The sequence below is a fragment of the Athene noctua genome, chromosome 24 (assembly GCF_965140245.1).
Source record: "Athene noctua chromosome 24, bAthNoc1.hap1.1, whole genome shotgun sequence".
NCBI lineage: Eukaryota > Metazoa > Chordata > Aves > Strigiformes > Strigidae > Athene > Athene noctua.
Genome location: NC_134060.1, coordinates 7750147 through 7773530, shown reverse-complemented (window position 1 = coordinate 7773530; position 23384 = coordinate 7750147). Strand labels below are relative to the sequence as shown.

Below are 23384 nucleotides of genomic sequence, written 5' to 3'. Positions count from 1 at the left end.
GCATGCTTCACCCATGGCAGATACTGCACGCACTGCCACCACAGAAGAGAGGGTGCTCACACTCCCTGTGCTGGACAGGAACCCCTGGGCAAAAACGTCAACTGCGGAGAATCTGGGGATCCCACAGCCCCCAGGGGTACTCAGAATCACAGAATCACCTTGGTTGGAAAAGCCCTTGAAGCTCCTCCAGCCCAACCATGAACCTCACCCTGACCGTTCCCAACTCCCCCAGATCCCTCAGCGCTGGCTCAGCCCGACTCTTCAACCCCTCCAGGGATCCCGGGGACTCCCCCCCTGCCCTGGGCAGCCCATTCCAACGCCCAACAGCCCCTTCTGCACAGAAATCCTTCCTCAGAGCCAGCCTGACCCTGCCCTGGGCAGCTTGAGGCCATTCCCTTGGGGCCTGGCGCTGGCTCCTTGGCTCCAGAGACTCATCCCCATCTCATGCTCTAACCTTCCCCGAGCAGGGAATGCCTGGTGTAATTAGGCATTGTCATTAGGGGGGAGTAACTTGGACACATTATCTGCAATCGCCTGTAACCCATCTACTGTGAATACACACACGCTTCTTCTCCAATGCACACAACACCCACCAAAATGTCAATAAGCTTTTCAGAAGCAAAACCCTCCAAGTACGTGGGTCAGGGAGCAGTATTTTTAATTTCTTAAATCACTGGAATATGCCCATTGTAGACGATTCCTCTTGCTGCAGAGGTTGTCACATCACCTGTACAGATGGGATAATACTTTTAACAAAGATTAAAGAGCACAAATTGTGACAGAAGAACAGGCAGAAAGGCTGCAGATCTGAGGACCACAGTGACAGTCACCAAAGGGAGAAGTGAAGCTTTTCAAACCGCGGGAACCTAACTGCAAGGAAGATGCACAACACAGAAATGAAAGTACGAGAAAATAGGAGATAAACAGCTTGAGGCAGCATTAATATCACAAAACCAAGAGACTGAGTGATTTATTTTGTAAGACTGTACCTCTATGTGAGCAACTGCATTTGTCATAGACGAGTCGGGTGTTTAAGGCATACATAGAACAACTTACTGCTCCACAGCAAAAAGTCTGTGAGAACGTTTCATGTGATTTACAGCCAGGTGAAACTGAGCAAAGGGAAAGAGGAAAATGTCCCTCACAGCAGGAGCAGTACCCTGACTGAGAAATGGGTTGTCTGTCCCAGAGTAAAGAGAAATCACTTCCTCTAAGAGGCCACCCAATATACCAAAGGCAAAACACCGGTCTAATGAAGATCAAGGCAAAAAACTTCTTCTGGACCTAACCAGGCCAGGGTTTCCCTCGATCCTCTACCCCATTTGTTCAGGTGTGTTCCTTTTCCTGCAGGAACCGGCTGCCTGGGTTGGAAAAGAGCACTGAAGTGATTGTAAAGAAACCTTTCCTTGATATTTTGAGTTCCTTTCAGTTCTGCTCCCCTAGCATACCAAGAGTAGGTGTCAGCAGCCAGTCCGAAGGGAGGCCAAATCCTCCTCCTCCTGACAGGGCCACGATTTGCAGAAACAGACTCTACAACTCAGAGAGGGTTATACAGCAGGGATGGTTACTCCGGCACAGGGGTGCAAGGAGATTTCTCCACAAAGCTTGCACACCAACAGCATATTTTACCAAAAACTTACAGTGTGGATATAGATATCCACTGGATCACAATACAAATACCCATACGTGTAGGTGAGGCTGGGTTAGCTCTAGAGGCTGGTGTCAGCAGCTCATGTTCTCTCTGCACCTGCCCATTGCCTCCTGGGGGGCATCTCCGGGGTCTGTTGGAGGAGGGCTCACAGTCCTCCTCACCTTGTACTTTCCTCGGAGCATGTGCAGATTTTCTCAGCCAATTTCTTGAACAACAAGAGTGTTTTCAGCGGGTTTACTCATTCTATCTTATCTAAAAGTGCCAGTCTCTCAACTTCTACCATCCATCCATGGCTATCTGCTCATACCAAAGACCAAACTGGTTAGAGCACATCTGCTTTCCAAGGACAAGAAACATATTTTTGCCGAACATACTAATTCTTGGTAAGTTTCCACAGAAAACTGCTTTGTTTTTCTGAACACAGTACCCCTTGGTAAGCGTCCCCAGAAGAGTCAGGGCAGGCAGGATTACTGAGCAATATTCAGAAATCATGGTAAGTTGCTCTAAGCCAGTAAGCTGCAAAGCAGATGATAATTTCCTTGTATCAGCCGGAGCTCCCCAGGCTCCCTCCCGTCCCTGAGCCGCGCTCAGGAGGCACCACAAGGCCTCCCAGACCCGGAGCCGGCTCTGCGGGGCTGCACATCGCTCCCTCGGGCTGCGCGGGGGGACGCTCCCGCTCCCGCCGCCGCCGGGCTCCTGGGCGGGCGCTGGGGCGGGGCGGGGCGGGGCGGGGCGGGGCTCTGAGGGGCAGCCCCGCCCCTCGCACTGCGCCTGCGCCGCGGGGCTGCGCCTGCGCCTCCCGCCGGGCCGCCTGGCACCAGCGCGGCGCGCGCCCCGGTCTGCCCCGCCCGCCCCGCGCCGCCACGCGCCCCCGCGGGCTCAGGTGAGGGACCGGGCGGCGGGGGGGGGACACGAGTGGCGGGCGCTCGTGGCTCGGCGGGAATTTCTGGCGGGGGGGAGCGGCCCTCAGCGACGGGCGGGAAAAGCGCGGGGGGGGTGGGGGTGGCTTACAGGAATGGCGGGGGCCCGGCGTTCCCCCAGGCGGGAGTCTGTCCCCGCCTGCCCGCGGCAGAGCCCTCGCTGAGGCGGTGTCGCTGTCAGGCAGCGAGGCAGATGAAGTACATCCTGGTCACGGGCGGGGTGATCTCGGGCATCGGCAAGGGGATCATCGCCAGCAGCATCGGCACCATCCTCAAGTCCTGCGGGCTGCATGTCACCTCCATCAAGATCGACCCCTACATCAACATTGATGCCGGCACCTTCTCCCCGTACGAGCACGGTGAGTGGCCCCGCGGGCCGGGCCGGCGGCCGGCCCTGAGCTGGGGACTGGCTCCTCCGGCGGGTCCTGGGTCTGGCTTTGCCTGGAAGGAGCCATCTCCTCTGCGTGGTGGAAGAGTTTGTGGCTGGGAAGGATTAGACTAGATATTAGGAAGGATTTCTGTGCAGAAGGGGCTGTTGGGCGTTGGAATGGGCTGCCCAGGGCAGGGGGGAGTCCCCGGGATCCCTGGAGGGGTTGAAGAGTCGGGCTGAGCCAGCGCTGAGGGATCTGGGGGAGTTGGGAACGGTCAGGGGGAGGGTCATGGTTGGGCTGGAGGAGCTTCAAGGGCTTTTTCAACCCAGATGATTCTGTGATTCTGGTCCTGCCTGTGGGACTCGCGGGATGAGCCTGGCGGCGGCTCCGGGCTGACTGGTGGGGCTGATCGTGCTGCCAGCGGACAGCAGAGATGTGCTCTCTGGTCTTTTATCGCTGCTGCCTGGTTGAGGGATTCAGTCCTCCCTGTAGTAGTTCTGTATGTTATATAAGGCTTTTAGTTTTATTAGCTGCTCCTCAACTTGCTGTAGCAATCAAAGAAGGTGTTTCCATACACTGAATTCTTCTAGCTGTCCCAGGCAAATCCAAGAAATTGCTGATGTGGGCCGTTTCCCCTTGACATATGTGCTTGTGCCTTTTTCTGTGTGCCACAGGGGAGGTGTTTGTGCTAGATGATGGAGGGGAGGTGGACCTGGACCTCGGTAACTACGAGCGCTTCCTCGATATCCGACTCACCAAAGACAACAATCTGACCACTGGGAAGATCTACCAGTATGTCATCAACAAGGAGAGGAAGGGAGACTATCTTGGAAAAACTGTCCAAGGTGATGTGAAGCTTCTTTTCTGATGTTTAGAAATATATTCTGTATTTCTGTCCTGGCTGGGTGCTTTTGCATTTCATCCTAACTTGAGCTCTTTGTTATATGCTGTCCTTGTGATGGTTTTTGTTTGTTTTTTTAAAAGGGGAAGTAGAAGATGCACTGGCGTGTGCCATGCTGAATCAAGTTACTTGTAAACTCCTCAAAACTTTCAGTGCTCAGCGACATAGTGCCTGTTGTTTGGTCTGTATACTGGACTTGGATCCAGCTGTTGTAACATAGCCCATACTGAGTGTGAACAGACTCGAGACTAATACACTTGTGGGTTATTTGTTAGCTGCTTAAAATGGTTATTGCTTTTGATAACTGTCATGTCATTAGAAAACCCAAAGGATCTTTGGGGATCAGATCAGTCCCCTCCTATTTTAAGCGTCCTCCACAGCTGGTTTGGATAAGGGCTTTTACAGACAGTTTAAAACAGTAACTCTCTCTGCTTAGAGCAAAGTACTGTTTGTACTTGAATCTTCCAGCTTAAAGGAAACATTGCTTACATGTGTTTAAATTGAGGCAGGATTAAATTTCCTGCCAAGGCACTTCTCTTGAAAATCACAGCCAAGAATAATCACTTAAAAAAATGCATATTTCTTTAAAGACACAAATCTATGCTGAAGTCATATGGGAAGAAGCACTGGCTAGTTGCAATAATTTGTTCTGTAGTGAGTAAGAGGGAGAAACGTGCGTGGGTTGTGCTTTAACCCTTGCCTCGGTTTCTTTTTCAGTTGTTCCCCACATCACTGATGCCATACAAGAATGGGTGATGAGGCAGGCACGAATTCCTGTAGATGAAGATGGCATTGAACCCCAAGTTTGTGTGATTGAGGTTTGTAGCTCTTACAAGAAGCAAAACTATATATTTTTATGGTGTAGACTGAACTATGTGTGTATTTTGCATAGTATTTTTTTTTTACAGTAACGTTCAACTTTGCATGTTGTTGAGTTGGTTAAAAATCCCCGTTGTTAGCTTCACTTAGTCTCATCTTTTGAGTGCTCTGTGCCTGCATCTGCATGTAGAAAGACTTAGTTCTTGGACAGTTACATTTTTGAGATGCTTTTCTCTCTAGTGTAATGTGAATTAGCCTACAGAATGAGTTTTAGCTCTTGTAACTTTATATGCCAAAGTCTGAGTTAATCATGCTGTGCCCTCTTCTTCCTTAGTGGATAGAGGGATGGTGGGTAAATCACCCTCTGGAAACAGTTGTCTTTCCTCCTTGGTGAAGGGAGCCCTGAAGGGACTAGTTCAAGCACAGACCTGGAAAGGGGAATGCCCCAAGTTAGTGGTGACAAACCCCGTGTTGTTCCCTCTGGGTTGTACGGGATGTCCTGCTGCCAGAGGAGAGAGGGAGCAAGGCAAAGGCTCTGAGACTGCTGAGCTGGCTGGCGGGATGTGCTAATACAGGAGAGAGGGAGCCTGTCACCGTGCCCGGGTCAGGGTGACTTCGGGCTCTCTCTGCAGCTCGTGCCAGTTCCTGTTCCAGGATTCACCAGCCTGGATCATGAAGTCCCTAGGAGGCACTATCTGCCAATGCACGGGAGAAAGTCAGTGCTTCAGAGAACGCCTTGTCTCTGTTCCTGCCTGTCTCCAGAACCACTCTATGTAGTTACTAAAACTCAACAGGAATTTTGCTTCTCAGTGCCACCTAATGTTCATAAATTATAATTTTAACCTCTAAATCTTTTCTCTGAAAAGAGAATAGAGGTAAAGCTAATGTTCCTGCAGAGGTGCTGCCAATATGAGAAGATGTTTTTCCTGTGGCTTTTTGGGGAAATCATAAAGTAACATAATAGTTAGGGTTGGATGGAGGCTGCAGAAGTATTACACACAACTGGCAAATCCTGGTGCTTTCCGTGATTCTGCTTTAGGTGATTGTTTTTGCATCATTTTTAATGCTGCTTTAGGTGATTGGAGGGAGGTGGTGGGGAGGTGCTTTAGTGTCCTTTTATGTCTGTTTTAATATGCATTATCATACAAATTCCAGAGGTGATGTTTTGGTACTAACTTTAATTTAAAATGTCTTTGCCTTCCTTAGCTCGGCGGAACAGTAGGCGATATTGAAAGCATGCCTTTCATTGAAGCTTTCCGGCAGTTCCAGTTCAAAGCCAAAAGAGAGAATTTTTGTAACATTCATGTCAGTCTAGTTCCCCAGGTAAGGACCCCAGAATGTTTTGGTGGTCAGAGGCTTCCCCAATCCAAAACTTGCTTTCTAAATATGTGTTTCTGACATGCTTATCTATAGGTACAGTTATATTTGTATTTCTGCATACAGAAACTTCTGGAAGAAGTGCAGAGAATATATGGTTATGTATTTGAAAAGGTTCACAAGAAGTGAACAGAAACTTTTCAAAGTGTGTAAATGTGTAATAAATAGTTAGGAGTTGCAGCAAATGCAGTTTTCCATCTTTTTCTCTATGGCACTGTCTCCTAGCTTTTGCAGGTAAACTTGCTTTCTAGAGCTGAAAACTTCCAGTTTCCCTTCATTTGCGTAGCCTTTCACTTCTGCAGAGCTAACATAAAATGCAATGATACAGCCAGACTTCACAGCCATTTGGACTTACTAATAAGCACATATTCCAAGCTCTTCCTGGGGTTCTTTAATATTTCTGTTGCTGTGTGGTTCCCCTGTGCTGTCCCCCTCACCCCCAAGATTTACGTTCGCTGTAGTTCATGAAATAGGTTGGGTTACTTTTGTAATTTCCAAACATAATACTGTGTTTTGAAACCTAATCTGTTGTGGTTTTTTTCCCCTAGACAATATTTTTAATGTGTGTTTTGATCTTTATCAGTAATTTCATAGACTCATGTCTGACTGCTATGTCAGCCATAACAATCTGAGTTGCCCTTGGTTCAGAGATTCAGCTAAAAACAGGCATTATGAAGTGGTGCTATGATAAGAATCAGTTAATTAGGAATCACAAAGAAAACAAAATACCCTTATGTGCCAAGTAGATAGGGTGAACTCCCCAGTTAATAATCAAAAGCATATGAAGGTGTTTTATGCCATATAATCCTGATACAGCCTCATTTGTATTATCTGCTCTGGTTTTGGAGACAATTTACAGTCTTAACCAAACAAAGAAGTCTCTACTGCAGGAGTCATTGCTGAAAAAATTCTTCCGTGGTTGTGTTAACAGTACTGGAGAGCATGAGTATTCCATGTTCTGGAACTGGATTTGACAGCAACTTGATAGTTACTGGAGCACAGATCAATCTTTGTTCTTTTCTTCCTTCTCTCTTTCTTTCACCTTCTGTCCAGGGCAGGTGATATACAGAGAAAAAATTAGAAATACAAAATACTAGGTACTTGGAGGGAGCAGTGGATCAAAACCTTAGGATCTCTGCTCTCTCCTTCCCTCACTGTAAAGCATACCTACTTACTGTACAGACTTGAACTCTGGTTTCTGCTGGTTTCTGTCAGTCTTTGAGATTAAAAGGATAGTGTACAAGGGTATTTAAAGTTCATGGTAATTGTCTAAGAACTGGGTCAAAGTTTTTACAAGATGAATAGGGTGGAGAGTCCCTCTTAGCCTGAATCATTGCTACGTATCATCATAATTGATATACCAACTTCTCCTCTTCTCTGACCAGCCAAGCTCTACAGGAGAGCAGAAGACTAAACCCACCCAAAACAGTGTTCGTGAACTCAGAGGTCTTGGTCTCTCACCAGATCTGGTAAGTTTTGCTGCATGGCTTTGAATTTAAAAATGCAGTACTGGCATGTTGCAACAATATCTTAGTCTAAATAATGCTTAGGTTGAGACCTCTTTTATATTAGTAATAAACAAGTAAAAATTGAGTTGGGTTTTTTTCTCAAGTCCTGGAGACTGCACAAAGACAGCTTTTCTAGAGGTTTGTTATGTGAATGACCGAGTACTTCTGCTTTGCTTCACAATCTTGATGTTGCTGTTCTGTTAGATTGTTTGCAGGTGCTCCACTCCACTGGATACCTCAGTAAAAGAAAAGATTTCCATGTTCTGTCATGTTGAACCAGAACAGGTAAAGCTTACTGTTTGCACTTCTGCAATAAATATTCTAGCTGTTTGTCAAATGCTGAGTGCAGTTTTATCTGAGTGTAGTGTTTTTGTGTTCTAGCTGTGTCTCTTGTTAGCTGCATAATTCATTTGCTGCTTTGTCTTACCTACATTCCTTACACATGTAACCACTGCAAAAATAGTCTTTTTCATGCCAGCACCCTGGTTTTCTTATAAGGTAGTTAGTGTAGACTTAGAGAATTCTATGGAATCCAAGGTATTTTCTGAATAGCTGGTTTTGACCTTCATTACCCTTCCACATTCCTTCTGTGAATACAGAAGAATAAGCTTTTTCAGTATTTAGAGGCCAAAGAGTAGTTGCCCAACATGAGGTTTAAAGGATACATGAATGTATTTTGTACACTGCTCTTTTCACAACGTTATTCTTCTGCCCGAGACTTCATGAGGAGAGATTGGCCAGAAAAGTTGAAATCCTATTTGAAAGAAGCATTGCTTCACTTGAATGTTATGTGTTATGCAAAAATTCCATGTTAGCATCATTCTTTTTGCACTGAGACTACTCTGCATTGCAGAGTTGAGGTGGATCTTGGAAAATGATCCAACAGTCTGTAGGCTAAATATTAGCAATTTCCAATCCAGCTGGAGCTTGAAAAATTATGTATTTTTGTGGAAGACTGAGTATCACTTCACAATTCCAGGCTCTGTCAAGTCATTTTTATTAATCTCCTATACAACGAGATCAAACTGAGTCTTGCAGCTTCAAGTGTTACATTCGGAATTAGCTGGCCATAATATTTATGTGTCAGCAGTACAGTATCTACTTCTTGCTGGCCAGGAATTGAAAGTAAGTTGGCTCTTGTCAGTCACTTTCCAGGAAGTTTAATGCCATTTTACATAGTTGTTTCTCTGGCTGCAGTTGCACTTGAATTGAGAAGTAAGTGCTATTGACTATAAAGGAGGAAAACTTGCAGCCTAGCTGGTTTTACTGGTGCAGTGTTGAACTCTGCTTTCATTTGAGTCAGGAGAAATGAGGATTTAAAAATAGTTGTGCCAGTATGTTTTTGATCCTTAAAGTACGGTCTCATTCCTGATGGACAGGTGACAGTTGTCCAGAGTCATCGTTCCTTTTCTGAGGAAGCCCATTTCAATGAACTAGAACTCTTGACAGAGATATTCTCCATTAACCTAAGAATTGTTTGCTCATAGTTTAATTCTGGGTTTGAAGGATGCCCTGTGAAATTTATTGCTATATTGAGATCTCAGATTTTCCTGGGCTTGAATCAAATTGGAAGCCCTGGTTAAGAAAGGGAAATGGGGAAGCTGGGTTTGTGGGCAGTTTAACTGTGGTTTCGATGAGGAATACCAAGAAGGCTGTATCACAGGACAAGTCTCTTTGAAGTGTTCTTTGAACTTTCCACTCACATAACTTGCGTTGCAGCCGACTTTCTTACTGTTAGGTTATCATGTTAGAGCCCTTCCCTGGGGGCTCCAGTGAGGTTGTACCTGGGAAGTGTTGAAGGATGACCTTTTCAAGTATGTGCAAACTAGTATTAAGCTATTCATATGTTGTTGTTGTTCACCAGATGTTATCTCCTGGAAGTTTAGGTGGTCATAGGGTTGTCTGCTGGAGATAGAAGCTCTCTGAATATCTGTCTAAAAATAATTGCACAGGCACACTGTTTTAATGACATTCATATTGTATGAACAGGTCATCTGTGTTCATGATGTCTCTTCTATCTACCGGGTTCCTCTGTTGTTAGAGGAGCAGGGAGTTGTTGACTACTTCAGACACAGGCTTGACCTTCCCATTGAGAGGCAGCCCAGGAGGATGCTCATGAAATGGAAGGAAATGGCTGACAGGTGAGCTGCACTGCTGGCCGTAGGTTGAGTTAAGACTCCAGAGTAGTTTCTTGGTCATTGGTTATGAGGTGACAAGTGTTACTTCATGTTCCTCATGTTCTTACACGCTCAAAATTTTTTCTTCTTTTTTACTATAAAAATGCTTCCTAGGTGTTTAACTTTGAAAAAAAAATAAATCTTCCAACATGAGAATCATAGAATGGTTGAGGTTGGAAGGGACCTTTAAAGCTCATCTGGTCCAACCCCCCTGCAGTGAGCAGAGACATCTTCAACTAGATCAGGTTGCTCAGAGCCCCGTCCAACTTGACCTTGAATGTTTCCAGGGATGGGGCATCTACCACCTCTCTGGGCAGCCTGTGCCAGTGTCTCACCACCTTCATCATTAAAAATTTCTTCCTTATATCTGGTCTAAATACACCCTCTTTTAGTTTAAAACTTACCTCTTCTCCTATTGCTTCAGGCCCTACTAAAAAGTTTGTCTCCATCTTATAAGTCCCCTTTAAGTATTGAAAGGCCTCAATAAGGTCTCCCTGGAGCCTTCTTTTCAGGCTGAACAACCCCAACTCTCTCAGCCTTTCTTCATGAAATCCTGTAAGATAATGTTACTGAGTTCCTTGTGTGTACTGTCTATGTCAAAACCAGTTTGAAGTAATTAAAAGGTGGACAGTTCTGCCCTCCCTTTTCATACAGTAAAACCCAGTGACATTACAAAGTGTTGAAATCCTTTTGTAGACATATGTGGGAGTAATCAGGAGTGTCAATAAAAAATGTACCTTTTGAATATGCTTTCGAGCAAGTGGAACAACTGTTTTGTAGCTCTTCTATCTGAAACTCCTTGGACATGGTTTTTTCTTGTGGTGAAGAGACTACATGTTCGTGCGGAAATGGTGAATTAAGTTTTTTCAGTTGGCATTCAAGTCCTTTCTGCAGCCTTAAATACATTTGTCCGTGTAAGAAATTAATTTTCAGGATCTAGATGTTTCCCTTTAATTTTTATGCCTGACACAAGCCACCACTGTCAATAGCATTTCCTTTTGATGGGGAAAGCCCTCAGTAACCAGCTTAGTTGAAGGTATTTAGCAATTCTGAAATAAATTTTAAACCATCTCGTAGCTGGAGCCAAGAATGCTGTGTAAATCCCATGCTGCCAGGTGCTGGGGATTGAAAGTGTAGGCAGTACAGTCTTAGGACTGTAGAGTCCTTTCTGTATTTCTAGCTGCTGAAGTGAACTCAGTCAGAAGCAGCGTGGGAAGATGCTGTACAGTGTAAACATATGCAGGGTTGTGCTTTGATCCTCTCTCCTAATAGAGAGAGTCTGTTAGGAGACTCCCTGCAGGCTTTTAATAGAGCTTCCTGAAAAGACAGGTTGGATCTACTCAAAATGGCTTCTCAACATAAGGAGCGATGAGTTAATTTATACATGACTTTCTGAAACTGTTTTTCTCTGTCATTGTTTTTTTTTTCATTTAATTTTGCTTTGATGTTTTTAAGTCATAATTATTATAAAAGGTCATCTGTTTCAAAGTCATCATCTCTCTAGTTGGACAGACTTTCAAGATCCCAACTGCTTGTTACTTGAAAAGCTGAACAGAATGTAAGTGATTCTTGCCCCCATTTTCTGTTAATGATGAAGCGACCCTTGTGTTTTGACTTTGTGTAGGTATGACCGTCTCCTTGAAACATGTTCCATAGCGCTTGTTGGCAAATACACCAAGTTTTCAGATTCCTACGCATCTGTCATTAAAGCACTGGAGCATTCTGCACTGGCTATCAACCACAAACTTGACATTAAGGTAGCGTTGGGGGGTGTGTCTGTGTAAAAAAAAAAAAAAAAAAAAAAATCTCCCCCGCCCCTCCTTCCCCCTACAGTGCTACCCATTTTAATTAAGTTTTTCACAAACCCACAGCCAGTGAGGGAGAGTTGATTCAGCCAGTGAACTTTAAAATTGTCCTTGGATTACGGTATCAAAACATCTGTTGTCAGGCATAAACCAGCTTCAGAGCAAACCAGCCGTTCATCCTGTAAGATACACAAGGTGTCTGTGTAATGGATGGGAACTCTTCAGTGCCTAGTGTTGCCTGCTGAACTGTGATAGAGCAGTAGATCCGTTTGAGGAGGGCACTCTCTGCTTTAATTTCTCCGGCAGTTGTTGAAAGTGATCCTTTTTTTAGGACTTGCTGTTAACCTTGTGGTACTCACAGGTTGTACGATGCTTCTGCTGCAGGCTTTATTAAGGTTTTAATGCTGGTGTGGCTGCAGAGGTGCTTTTAAGGGTCTTGACTGTAGCTAGATGCTCTGAAGAGGTGAAATACGTACTGTTTTCCAAAATTTTACTTTCATTTAAATATACACTTTAAATGTCCAGTGATTTCATGATGCCAGCGAGTCATGGAGCAAGGTGCTTGCTTTGTAACAGCACTGTTCTATTTTTGCGTTATCTTTCAACTTACAAGCAGTAGAGAAGAAAAGGAAAACAAGTCAGGCTGGTGAAGAGTAAACCGTGTGTGCGCATCTTTGGGCAGTTCCCATCACAGCTGCATTGGTGTGGGTCAGAAAGGGAGTCATGGACTCTGCGAGCCCTGTGTGTGGACATCTTATGTTGGCTTAAAGAACTGTTTAGCAGTATTCCAACCTTTAAAAAAAAAAAAAAAAAAGACAAAAGTCTTTTTGTTCAAAAGGGTTAGCAGGCTGCCAGAACATTCAGGAATTCAGAGATACTGGAATCCTGAAGATGAGAAACTGGAAAATTTGCAGGTTTTTTCCATTTGTAGCATTGGTCAAAACATCCTTTAATTACAACAGCCTGTGTTTCACCATATCCTATTTGTTCTTCAGTCCCTTTTGAAGATGAAATGACATATATTGATAAGATAGCGATTCAGTTTTTTCTTGCTGTATGATTGTTTCTGTCTGCATAGCCATGTGTTCCCATCTTCCTGTGCTCCATTTAGACTTTACATTTAATGAGTCCGGGTCTTACGGACTTAAACGTACATCACAGCAGAGCTGCAGAGAAGGGAATGTAGAAAAACCATGGCTTCTGTTTGTGCATGGGTAGTAGGATAGTGGGGGAAAGGAGTTTTGCTGAGTAGCAGCCAGGAAATCGGCCCAGAAAAAGCAAGCAGGTATCCAGTAGGAAACAAATTCAGAGTTAACCAGGAGGAATGATGATATCTTAATTTAATGAGAACTAAGGAGACTCTGTACATTCCTGCAGCAGTATCTCATCACCCTTTTTTGGATTTCTTCCCAGTATATTGACTCTGCTGACTTGGAGCCAGATACTCTGCAGGAAGAACCTGTCCGATACCATGAAGCATGGCAGAAGCTGTGTGGTGCTGAGTAAGACTCTTAGACTCTGGCCATTTCTTTGAAGCTTGTCTGATAAACTTGCTGCTATTGACAGTTTTGGAATTAAGAGTCTCACTGGAGACTGTTTCTTAGGCACTGTACCAGCACACTCTGACATTACCCCAGATACTTCTCAATGAAATTTAGGCTAAGAGGTAAAATGGAGAATTGTCAAATAAGTGAGGGAGTTTGTGAAAGGCACCAGCTGGGAAGGTGATCGTGCAGATGGGGCTGTGCACAGGCTTAGTGGGGAAATAGTGAGAGGCAAAAAGGGGAAAGGATAGGTACTGGCAAAGGTTGTTAAAGCCAAAGAGAGAGAACGGAAGGTGTAAACATGGTATAAAAGTCTTTAGGAAGATGTGTGAGAGGGGAAGAAGCTTTAGGATGCAGAGAAGTGCCAAGAGTTAGCCCAGAAAACCAGAAGCAGTGGGGCTCACAGAGGCAGGTCCTGGGTGGTACAAGAGAGTGAAGAACCTCCTGCAGAATTTGGTGTCATTGTGCCTCTGGCTGGGGCAACCTGGCACTGTGGCCAGCGGCTTCCCCAGCATGGGCCTGCCTGGCTGAGGTGTTCGGTGCAGAGCAGGTGATGTCACACAACATGAACTGTTCTAGTATTGCAGCATGCCTTGTGCTGGGGATTTCTTGGGAAGGTAAAACTTGCATTTATAAAATGTTTCTCTGAAAGTTCTGTGATGTTTTATGTGGCAGCTCATGTGAGGTCATACGGAAACTGTGCTGCAGACAGGCCTTGCATGTGGGGACTTTAAAGCCTTTTTCAGGAGTGAGGTCTTGCAAGTCTAGATTATGGGATTTTATGGGAGAGAGGTGGCACGTGGTTGGGGGCATCACGGTGAGCCCCATGTGACTGGAATCTTTTCATCCTCATACAGCGGAGTTCTGGTTCCTGGTGGATTTGGTGTTCGAGGGACAGAAGGCAAAATTCAAGCTATTTCCTGGGCAAGAAAACAGAAAAAACCCTTCTTAGGTGAGAAACGTGTTTCATGCATAAGAAGGAGGAAGTTGAATAACAGCCTAACTGGTCTGTGGCAAGAACTTTACTGATTTTCATTAGTATCTAGAATGTACAATTTTGAAGATAACTTGTTGAGGAAGGCCAACTGGGTAATAGAGCTGTCATCTGGAGTTAGATCTGAAATGGTCGGAGGTGGCTGGGATGTGACGACGAGGAATCTCTGTAATGAGGGGGTGGGAGTCTCAGAGGAGGCTGTGGTGATCTTGGCACAAAAAAATACTTGACTGCATTTAATGGACATAGTGAGAGACTGGAAATGTTTTGTGAGCAGAATGGGTAGGGAAGGGAGGGGTGGAGTAACTCAGAACTACTTGGTACAGCATGAACAGACCCTTAAATCCAAGTCAAAGGTCTGTCTCAGCCAGGTTTTCCTCTGACTCGGGACTGCTCTGTGAAGGTGTGTTGCTTTGCAACACGGGCACAGTGTTCCTTGTCCTGACCTGATCTGTGTTCTGCCTTCTGCAGGAGTTTGTTTGGGAATGCAGTTAGCAGTTGTGGAGTTTGCACGCAGTGTTCTTGGTTGGCAAGGTAATTGTACAAAACCCTTCCTGGGTTTTGGTCATTTCTTTGATTGCTTGAGTAACACCTGCAATTTTAAATTTTTCATTGGTAGGTAGATTTAACTTTTTTTCTTAGGCTGCAAAATTTCCTATCTTCTTTGCTAATTCAAAGGAAAAAGACAATTTCATTATCCTATTCAAATAATAATCAGTGGAGTAAGACATGCTTATAAGGACAGAAAACTTTCTGTTGCTTAGAGTGATGTTCAGCTCCTGAATAAAACACCTTGGTGCAGCTGTGCCTGTGTGTGCTGGACATCCTAAACTCCCATTACAGACAGTGGGTGCGAAGACCAAAAGGCATTCCAGCTGACCAGGCAGTTGCACGTACTTCACTGGATTGAATTGCTTTCTGGGCTCCACTGCTTGAATTCACCAGGTCCCTGTTGTCAAAACGCCCTTTACAGAGTGCTAAATTTAGTTTCTTACCAGTAGTGAGGGGAAAATGTGTTTCTCAGAGTACTCCTGCTCCCTTCCCCCTCCTTTGCTTTATTTAAAGTATTCTAAGCTGTTGAAGCTTTTCCTGAATGACCCTCACTTTCATCACCGACCGCACTCGCTGGTTGCCCTAAAGTGGCAGCCTCCAGGCAGCCACAGCAATTGGCATCACGCAGTGCTGAGAGCCCTGTTCCTGCTGCCGGGGTGAGCTGGCAGCTCCGTGCCGGCGAGTGGCTCAGCACGGGTAAGGCTGCTGCTTGCCAGAGACGCAGCTGTACCTGGGAGAGGTCCTGGAAATGCACGTCGTGCTGTGAGGCAATTTGTGTTTTAACTGATGAACGTTACATTGCAGATGCTAACTCGACAGAATTTGATCCCAAAACTGCTCATCCAGTGGTGAGTTTATGGAGACTTGTTTGTAATATCCTCACCGTGCTAGACTTCTCTGCACATACGTGTTGGTACAGTTAAGAGCTTGGATTATGATGTCTTGTGGCTTTTAAGTCTGTTTTCCATCATTTACTAATCTGAAAAGAAAGTCTTTGCCTAGTTCACTGTATGGCAGTCACTGCTTCATAAAAGATTGCAGTGCTTACTATAGGTGAAACACTGATACTTTTTTTTTTTTACTTTTAATTACACTTTTTCATAAAACAAGCTGTTTTTGAAGAGGTAGAAGGTTCTTAAAGGGCAGTTTGAAAGCTAACTGATTTCACAGAGTAAATGTTAAAGATTTGGTGATATCCGCTGCCTAACTGTTTAATTATGATCTCAGAAATTAACATAGACAGACACGAATTCCTTGAAACATTTGTAGAGAAATTTTTTTTAACCTGTCCTTAGACTGCAGGCTCTACGTGCCTCGTCCAGGGTCTACCATCATGATTGGCTTCTGCTATAATGTAAAATGCTACTCAAAAGGAAAAAGTTTTTAGAAAAAACCGTTTATGAAGTTATTTATCAGAGTATAAGTGATTCTGATTTGGGGGTTTTGTTTCTGTAAACCTGCTTGTTTAACAGTTCAGTAAATATCACAGTGTTGGTGCATGGGATCTCTGTAGGCTTTGGCTGAGACCATTTCCAATGCCAAAGCTTCCTGAATACCTGCAAACCTGCCATAAGTTGTGTACAGCCTTTACTAGAGTAACTTCTCCTAGTTTTGTTAGTCTACCTTGTCAAGACAATGTTCCTTGGGCTGGTTTGCCTGTTTTCTCTATGATGTTGGCTTTTTCCCCTTGTTAATGTTTCAGACTCTGCCTGGGACTCCCTCAGTCTCACCTTCCTCTCTGAATGCTTTCTGCAGGTCATAGACATGCCAGAACATAATCCTGGGCAAATGGGTGGGACCATGAGGCTTGGCAAGAGGAGGACACTCTTCCAAACCAAGAATTCAATCATGAGTAAGGCATTGCTCACCTCTTTTGGAAGTGTTTCCTGGGAGTGATGTGCATGCGTGGTGCACATCTGGGGAAGTGAGACCTGGGAATGTTAAAGCATCCTTGAATGATGGGTGTTTGCAGACTTTGTTCTAGCAGTGAAATGGAGAACAAGGCATTTGGTCTCTTCTAGAAGGGGCAAGTTCTGATGGATGCTATTCATAGAAACCTGCTAAAACTTGGCATCATGTGAACTGTTTGGCATTTGCTCTAAGAAGTGTCTTCCTTTTGGTGTAGGGAAGCTGTACGGGGATCATGATTTCTTGGAAGAGAGACATAGACACAGATTTGAGGTAAAAATGCTGTTGTAGGTATTGAGCTTTTCCTATGTAATCCAAACACAAGAGATCATGAGTTTTCTTGCTTCTGGTCTTCTAGGTCAATCCAGAATTGAAAAAGTGTTTTGAAGAGCAGGGTTTGAAGTTTGTAGGCCAGGATGAGGAGGGAGAGCGAATGGAAGTGGTTGAGTTGGAAGGTGAGTACTTCAGCAGTTAGTTTGTGGGTGTAGGTATTTACAAAGGAAAGTGTTTGGAGGGTAACCAAGCAGGTTTTTGTGTGGGACCAGTCCAGGCTCTCTCAGAATGATTCCATCCATAAAATTACACTAGAAAAAGAATCCCATGTGCCTGTCCATTTAGGGACAAAAGGCAGGATAGAAATGACACTTCTTCCCCATCCTCAGGGCTTCGACATGATCAGCACTTTCAACTGCAGTTTTGCCACAGGCTTAAGAGACTTGACATTAATATTTTCTGTTTCTTCCTCTTAGAGCATCCTTTCTTCGTTGGTGTTCAGTATCACCCTGAATTCCTCTCCAGACCAATTAAGCCATCTCCCCCATACTTTGGCCTCCTCTTGGCATCTGCAGGAAGACTCACACATTATCTACAGAAGGGCTGCAGGCTCTCCCCCAGGTAGGCTGGAGGAAGACACTGGTCAGAACTTGGGCAGTACTTCTTCCTACGGGATAAATCTGAGAATCCTCTTGGCTCAGAGGTACTGTGGGGTAAATAGGGGGTATTTTCAGCACCTCCTCTTTCCATGTTTTCTTTGATCACATTTTAAGATTGACTGTAGTGCCATAGAACTGTCCTGCAGTGAGGGCCTGACTCCAGGGACAGTAACTGCAGTCTGGTGGTGTCAGAGGTGTCTGGGGAAACTGCGGCTGGGCCTGCTCTTCTCGGTCAGGGGAGATTTTCCCCACATTCCTTGTACAAGTCCTAGGTACAGGGTTGGTCCTTAAAAAACATGTTCCTGTTGCTGGTTTAAAGAATGGGCCCTGGTGGTTGTAGCTTCTTTTTTTTCGTCTGCTGACTTAAGCTTTCTTTTGTCTCAGTTTGCAAAGCAGCTCATGTTTTGGGTAGACTTAATGGTGCATTTGCTTTCTTCTGCTGCTCCCTAATGCCCTGCAGTTCTGCTCAGCAGTTGTGGTAATATGCAACAAATAAACATCACTTTGGTAGTGACGCATTTTTCTCCTTATAGAGGAGAATGAAGGGGATTTGCTTGTGTAGGTGAAGTGCTAACACACACTAAACAAAAGACTTCAAGCTAAATGTAAAAGAGAAATAGCAGTGACTGTATTAAACTAAAGCAATGCAAAAAAGAAAGTGTTGGCCTTTCTGGGTCGAGCTGCAATGCAGCTGCACCACAGGAGCTCCTGTGTCGATGTCTGGAGAACGGCTGTCAGTTGTGCTTTGACTGATCTGCTCTGAAGGGAGTTTTTGTGAAGATCCCTCATTTCAGAGCTTCCAAGGGTTGAGGGATATTTTAATTTCCTGCTTTTGCATATTTGAGTTTGAAATAGCTTCTTAGAGCAGAGGAGCTGAAGTTTCCTCTGCACTGCAGCATCCTAAGTTAGTATTAGCTGCTCTTGGAGTCTTTTTAAGTGCCATGTTCCAGTATTTAAAGGGTGGCTATAAAGAGAATGAAGGCTGCCTGTTTTACAAGGAATCACGTGGAAAAAATGAAGGGTGATGGATGCAAGTTATTCCTGGGGAGATTCCAGTTGGATACAAGAGGAAAATTTTTCACAATGAGACCAATCAGCCACTGGAATAATCTCCCCAGGGCAGTGGTGGATTCCCCAACCTTGGACATTTCTAAGATTCAGCTGGACAGGTGCTGGGCCATCTTGTCTAGACCGTGCTTTTGCCAACAAAGGTTGGACCAGATGGCCCTTGAGGCCCCGTCCAGTCTGGGATTCTGTGGTTCTGTGATTGTGGTCACAAATTGTTTCATGGTTAGTGTATAATCTGAAAATACTGGTGGCAGTTACAGCCCATCCTGTGCTCCCCTTATATTCCTGTGCCCTTGTAGCTCTCACCATGTTTTCAGGTTAGTCTCATCTTTGCACCCTGGTGGGTTTTGCTGTGACACCAAACGAGGGGGAACGGGCTCTGCACTAGAGGTCCCAACCACTGTTGGGAGAGACCTGGGCTGGAGGAGTGGGCCCCCAGGAACCTGATGAGGCTTAACAAGGACGAATGCAGAGTCCTTCATCTAGGAACCCCTTGGAGTGACAGGCTGGGGAGGTCCTGGTGAAGAGCAGACTGAAGTGTGTGGCAGCAGAGGAAGGCAGCAGCATCCTGGGCTGGAGGAGTAAGGGCACCGCCAGTAGATGGAGAGGAGTGATTGTGTCTCTTTACTGGGCATTTGTTAGACCACATCTAGACTGTTCTGGGCAGTTTGGGGTCACTAGTACAAATTGGAGAGTTTAGTGGAGAAGGTCAGGAGGTTGGAGTGCTTACCCAGTGAGTGGAGGCCGAAGGAGCCAGGCTTGTTTAGCATGGGGAAGGGTGACTTGTTGGGGACCTAAGAGCAGCCTGACAGCACCTACAAAAATGTTATCAAGGAGATGAAAACAGGATCTTTGCAGAAGTGCATGGTGGGAGGATGAGACACAACGGACATAAATTGAAATGAGAGGTTCCGACTGGATATAAGGAAAATCTCCTTCACCATTAGATCAGTCACGCGCTGGTGCAAGTCTCTGTCCGTGGAGGATTTCAGAATGAGGCTGGATGAAGCCCTGAGCAGCCGTGTCTGATCTGGTGGCTGCGCCTGTGGTGTAACTGGCCTGAGGTCCCTTCGATCAGAATCATTCTGTGATCTGAGAAAGCTGTTTAATGGATTAAAGGCAATCAGCTGGTTCTGGGAAGCTGAAATAGAACGGCTTATGGGTGGTTAACCAGCCTCCTATTTCCTGCTTAATGAATTTCAGTTAGAATAACTTTGCCTTATAAAATGACTATTATATGTATAATCATTTTAATTCACAAATCTTAAAATTGGAGATGACTCAGCCCTGTTCCCAAAGGGAGAGCTACACTAGGAATTCTGTGTGCTCTGCTTTTCAACTTCAGCTAGCAGCACTTGCTACCAAACCCCACTAATTGCTGGTGCAAATCTTGGTCTATAAAGCACTTGTGCTCCGTAAAACAAAATCTTTCTGAATTGTACAGGGACACCTACAGCGATAGAAGTGGCAGCAGCTCACCTGACTTGGAGATAACAGAGCTGAAGTTTCCATCAGTAAATCATGACTGATTCCTGGTAACTTTTAATGACCTCAACCTCTTTCCTTATGGAAAAAATTCCTTGCCCAGTCTTTCCTCCTGGTATCTGAATGTTTCACATCAGTTGGTAGAACACAGGCAGAGCAGTGCTGGTGCTCACACACGTGTTCCAGCTGTGCCGAGGGATGCAGAATACCTCGTGTCTGTGTAACAGATGGGGGCGGGTGTTTCCTTAGCAAATTGACACATAATAAAGTATAAAAATACATGTGGGAGTTTGAGATTAAATTCAAATAAAGAAACAAAGCACAAATGTAGCACATGTTCCTGAACATGGAGGCAAAGCTGAGCAAGGGGTTACTGGATTTGGAAAGTTTATTATTTTGGGAACAATCTCTCACCTTTGTCAAAGAACACTTTTGAAATAGCCAATTCTCCCTCGTCTCTTGAGACAGCAAGTTTCTCTGTCAAATTGTAAAAGCTGCTGCAGATGTAACATGGATGTGAAAATTGGATGTATATAATCCAGTCCTGGAGGGGGGCACTAAAACCTCCCATTCACCAGCAAAAAGTTACTTAATTTTTAAATGCATTCTCCCTTTGTGTGGTGGGTGATTATGGATGTAACGCTTCCTCCCACTGCTCTGCCTGGTTGCTGTGGTGTTTTTGGAGAAGTTAAGCAGCATCTGTGCACATGCCTGTGGGCTGAGAGCAGGGGCTTATTTCTAAATGCCAGGGGACCTCAGATGTCCAACTCCTTCCCCCCTCCCCGTTTCCTTCTCCTAACAGACGCTCTCCCGGTTAACTGGAGCCAGGAGGAGGGTTAGCCCGGGCCTGGCACAGGACTGCTTCCCTCCCTGGTTGTGGGACGGGGCCTTTGTGGTGCTGAAGGTACCCGGGGTCGCTGGTGTGGGGCCGTTCAGGGCTGACACAGTAGCAGACTGAAAGCTGAAGAACCCTCTGTAACTTCTCCTGAAGGGACTCTGAGCCTTGGGCTGGCTGCCAGCACCCCGTGCAAGCCTGGTGCCGCGCAATGCCCAGAGCCTCGGGGGCTGTCCCCGAGTGAAGAAAGTGTAGGGGAGGTGACAGTGGCACGGCAGCGTGTGCCCTGTGTGCCAAGGGCCTGCCGGCACACGGCGCAGCTCAGCTCTCCTGACAGCCACATCGTGGTGATGTGTCTCCTGACAGCCACATCGTGGTGAAGATTTTCCTTTGGGACCAGCCACGGGCAGTGCATGAAGTTAATTCTTAGTTTAGTGCTCACTGCCTACATTTCATTTAAATGTTGGCTTTTAGAAGGAACTTGCTGTCTCAGGGGTGTAATACACTGCTCTTAATGTTGCCATAGAGCCCCTATAAAACCAGCAGACACCTTTTCTCCTGGGGAGGGGAGTGCTGTCGGGTCCCAGGTGTGCTTGTCTGGAGTGATGCACGTGGGACTCAGACTTCAGTGTGCTGTGCAATTCCAGCCTGTTCTCTTCGCTGTCAGTAATTCTGCTCCTTTCCTTTCTCTCTTTCTCCAGATGTGTCTTCACTGAAGAGAAGAGTCTTCATTAGATTTTCCAGGCATTCTTACAGCAATAGCTTGAACACTGTCAGCTTTGGGCTTTCTTAAGTTATGGTTTTATAATTTTCATTATGAAATCCTGTCCCTTTATTTCTTCACATCTGTCCTTTATTTTCTGCATAGATTCTGTATTTCTGAGGAGAGCTCATCGCAGCACATGCACCTCAACTTTATTCACTTAGCACCATCTTGGAGATAAAAAGCAGGTTAGGGTGTGGGACTTGCTGTGCTGGGGAGAATCCAGCTGCCCAGCTCCGTCCCAGTGCCCCTCACGCTGGCAGCAGGTGGGATCGTGGACACAGTCGAGGGGCTTCCTCCTGCCTTTGCTCCTTCAGCAGGAAATTGCAACTGGGGAAATGACGTGGATGACACTAGAGTCTGGGGGCTTGCTCAGTTCTTGAGCCGTGCTGTGCTGCAGAGAATGAGGCTGTTCAGCTTTATGCAGTCTGGTCTTTTTTTTTTTTTTTTTTTTGTGGCAGGGGTGGGGGGGGGTATGTTTTGTTCTTTTTTTGTTTTTTTTCAGTAGAATTTAAAAATGTCTGGTACTCTTGGTGCATTCATTGCCGGCAATGAACTTTTAACCAGGAAAGTCTTCCTGGAATAGAGTTAATCTGGAACATGATCTGCTCTAACTGTGATATGTCACGCTGCAGGGATGCAATGAACTTGGATCATGTGAAAAAAACACAAAAAAAACCAAAAACCAAAACTGTCAGGAAGGCCCATTGTTGCCTGAAATGAGGCGTAACTGTTAGCCCTTTCCATGCCAGTGTCTGCTGGTGCTGCTTCTTGGGCTGGGAAATTTCAACTCCTTGCATCAAGGGGGAGGTACAGAAAAGTGAACTACTTTCAGATGCTGCCTCGAACAGCTCCCGTTGTGCTTTGCCTCGGACCGGGCGGCTCGCCGTGCTCCGGTTGGTGAAGTGGAGCCAGCCCGCCCGCCCGCCCTCCCTCCCCTCCCGTTGCCTTCTCACGCAGCAGACCCGCTGTCCCCCGCCCGATGCAGCACCCAAGTGCTGTTTCCTGAGGGGGGGCTTTGCCGTTTGCCCACGCTGTCACTCGGTTTCCTCCGTGGCTCTGCGCTGCCCCACCGTGAGCAGCTCGGCTTTGCAGTTCTGGGACGGGAAACGCACTTGCCTTTTTCCCCCGCCCCCCTGCCTCTTGCTGCAGTGGAAGCGACAGAGTTTTTGGTCTTTGGTAATTTAGAGGAAAGGAAGAAAGTGTCTCAAGTTGTCTGAAATGTACGTTCAGAACTCTTCATTAAAGTTCGGAGAAAGCTGCACGTCTCTAGCCTGGCTGAGTACTAACTCCCATCTCATCCCATGCAAAACTCAAACACTGTCGTGTCTCATCTTAAATGATCTTTTCTACAGCCCCTCTTGCTTTATTCCTCAATTATTTTCAATATACACTGTAAAGCTGTTTTTAGCCCAGAAAGCTTCGAGCATTCTTTGTGTGTGCCAATTCTAACAGTTCTGCCAAAGCGGTAACTGAGTGGGGCTGCTCTGTCCTGAGCAAACCCTGCCCAGGACCTGCCTGGTCCTCCAGCCCCCTGAGATCACTCCTTATCTGCCGCACAATTTTGTTTTCTTTCTCCTGAAATGTTTTTGTTTTGGCCAAAACTGTGCAACTGACTTGGTCATCAAATGCTTATTTGTAATAAAATGAGTAACTAGCCAAGAGCTTGCTCTATTGCTTCCGTAGCTCAGAGGGAGGAAAAGGACTGAAGTCTAGTCACTGATTTTAAATTAATCCAGTGTAAGCTAGAAAAAGTTTTTTAGCTGTATTTGCA

At 45.6% G+C, this 23384-nt stretch overlaps 1 protein-coding gene across 3 annotated transcripts; it reads left to right on the top strand.

The window, feature by feature from the left end:
• Positions 1–2436: 2436 nt before the first annotated feature.
• CTPS1 (CTP synthase 1) lies at positions 2437–23263 on the top strand. 3 transcript variants are annotated; one of them, XM_074926150.1, is made up of 19 exons: positions 2437–2534; positions 2753–2930; positions 3617–3787; positions 4561–4661; positions 5869–5985; positions 7425–7508; positions 7752–7832; positions 9537–9688; positions 11349–11481; positions 12943–13031; positions 13931–14025; positions 14539–14601; positions 15424–15467; positions 16375–16471; positions 16745–16800; positions 16886–16982; positions 17277–17421; positions 19972–20062; positions 21549–23263. In XM_074926150.1, exons 2-18 carry the CDS (start codon positions 2765–2767, stop codon positions 20054–20056), a joined length of 1776 nt encoding a protein of 591 aa, XP_074782251.1. In that variant the 5' UTR covers positions 2437–2534; positions 2753–2764; the 3' UTR covers positions 20057–20062; positions 21549–23263. The 3 variants fall into 3 exon arrangements, with proteins under 3 accessions (XP_074782251.1, XP_074782250.1, XP_074782252.1); XM_074926149.1 differs by lacking the exon at positions 21549–23263 and having other exon boundaries at positions 19972–20277; XM_074926151.1 differs by lacking the exon at positions 21549–23263 and having other exon boundaries at positions 2454–2534; positions 2757–2930; positions 19972–20278.
• Positions 23264–23384: the final 121 nt, after the last annotated feature.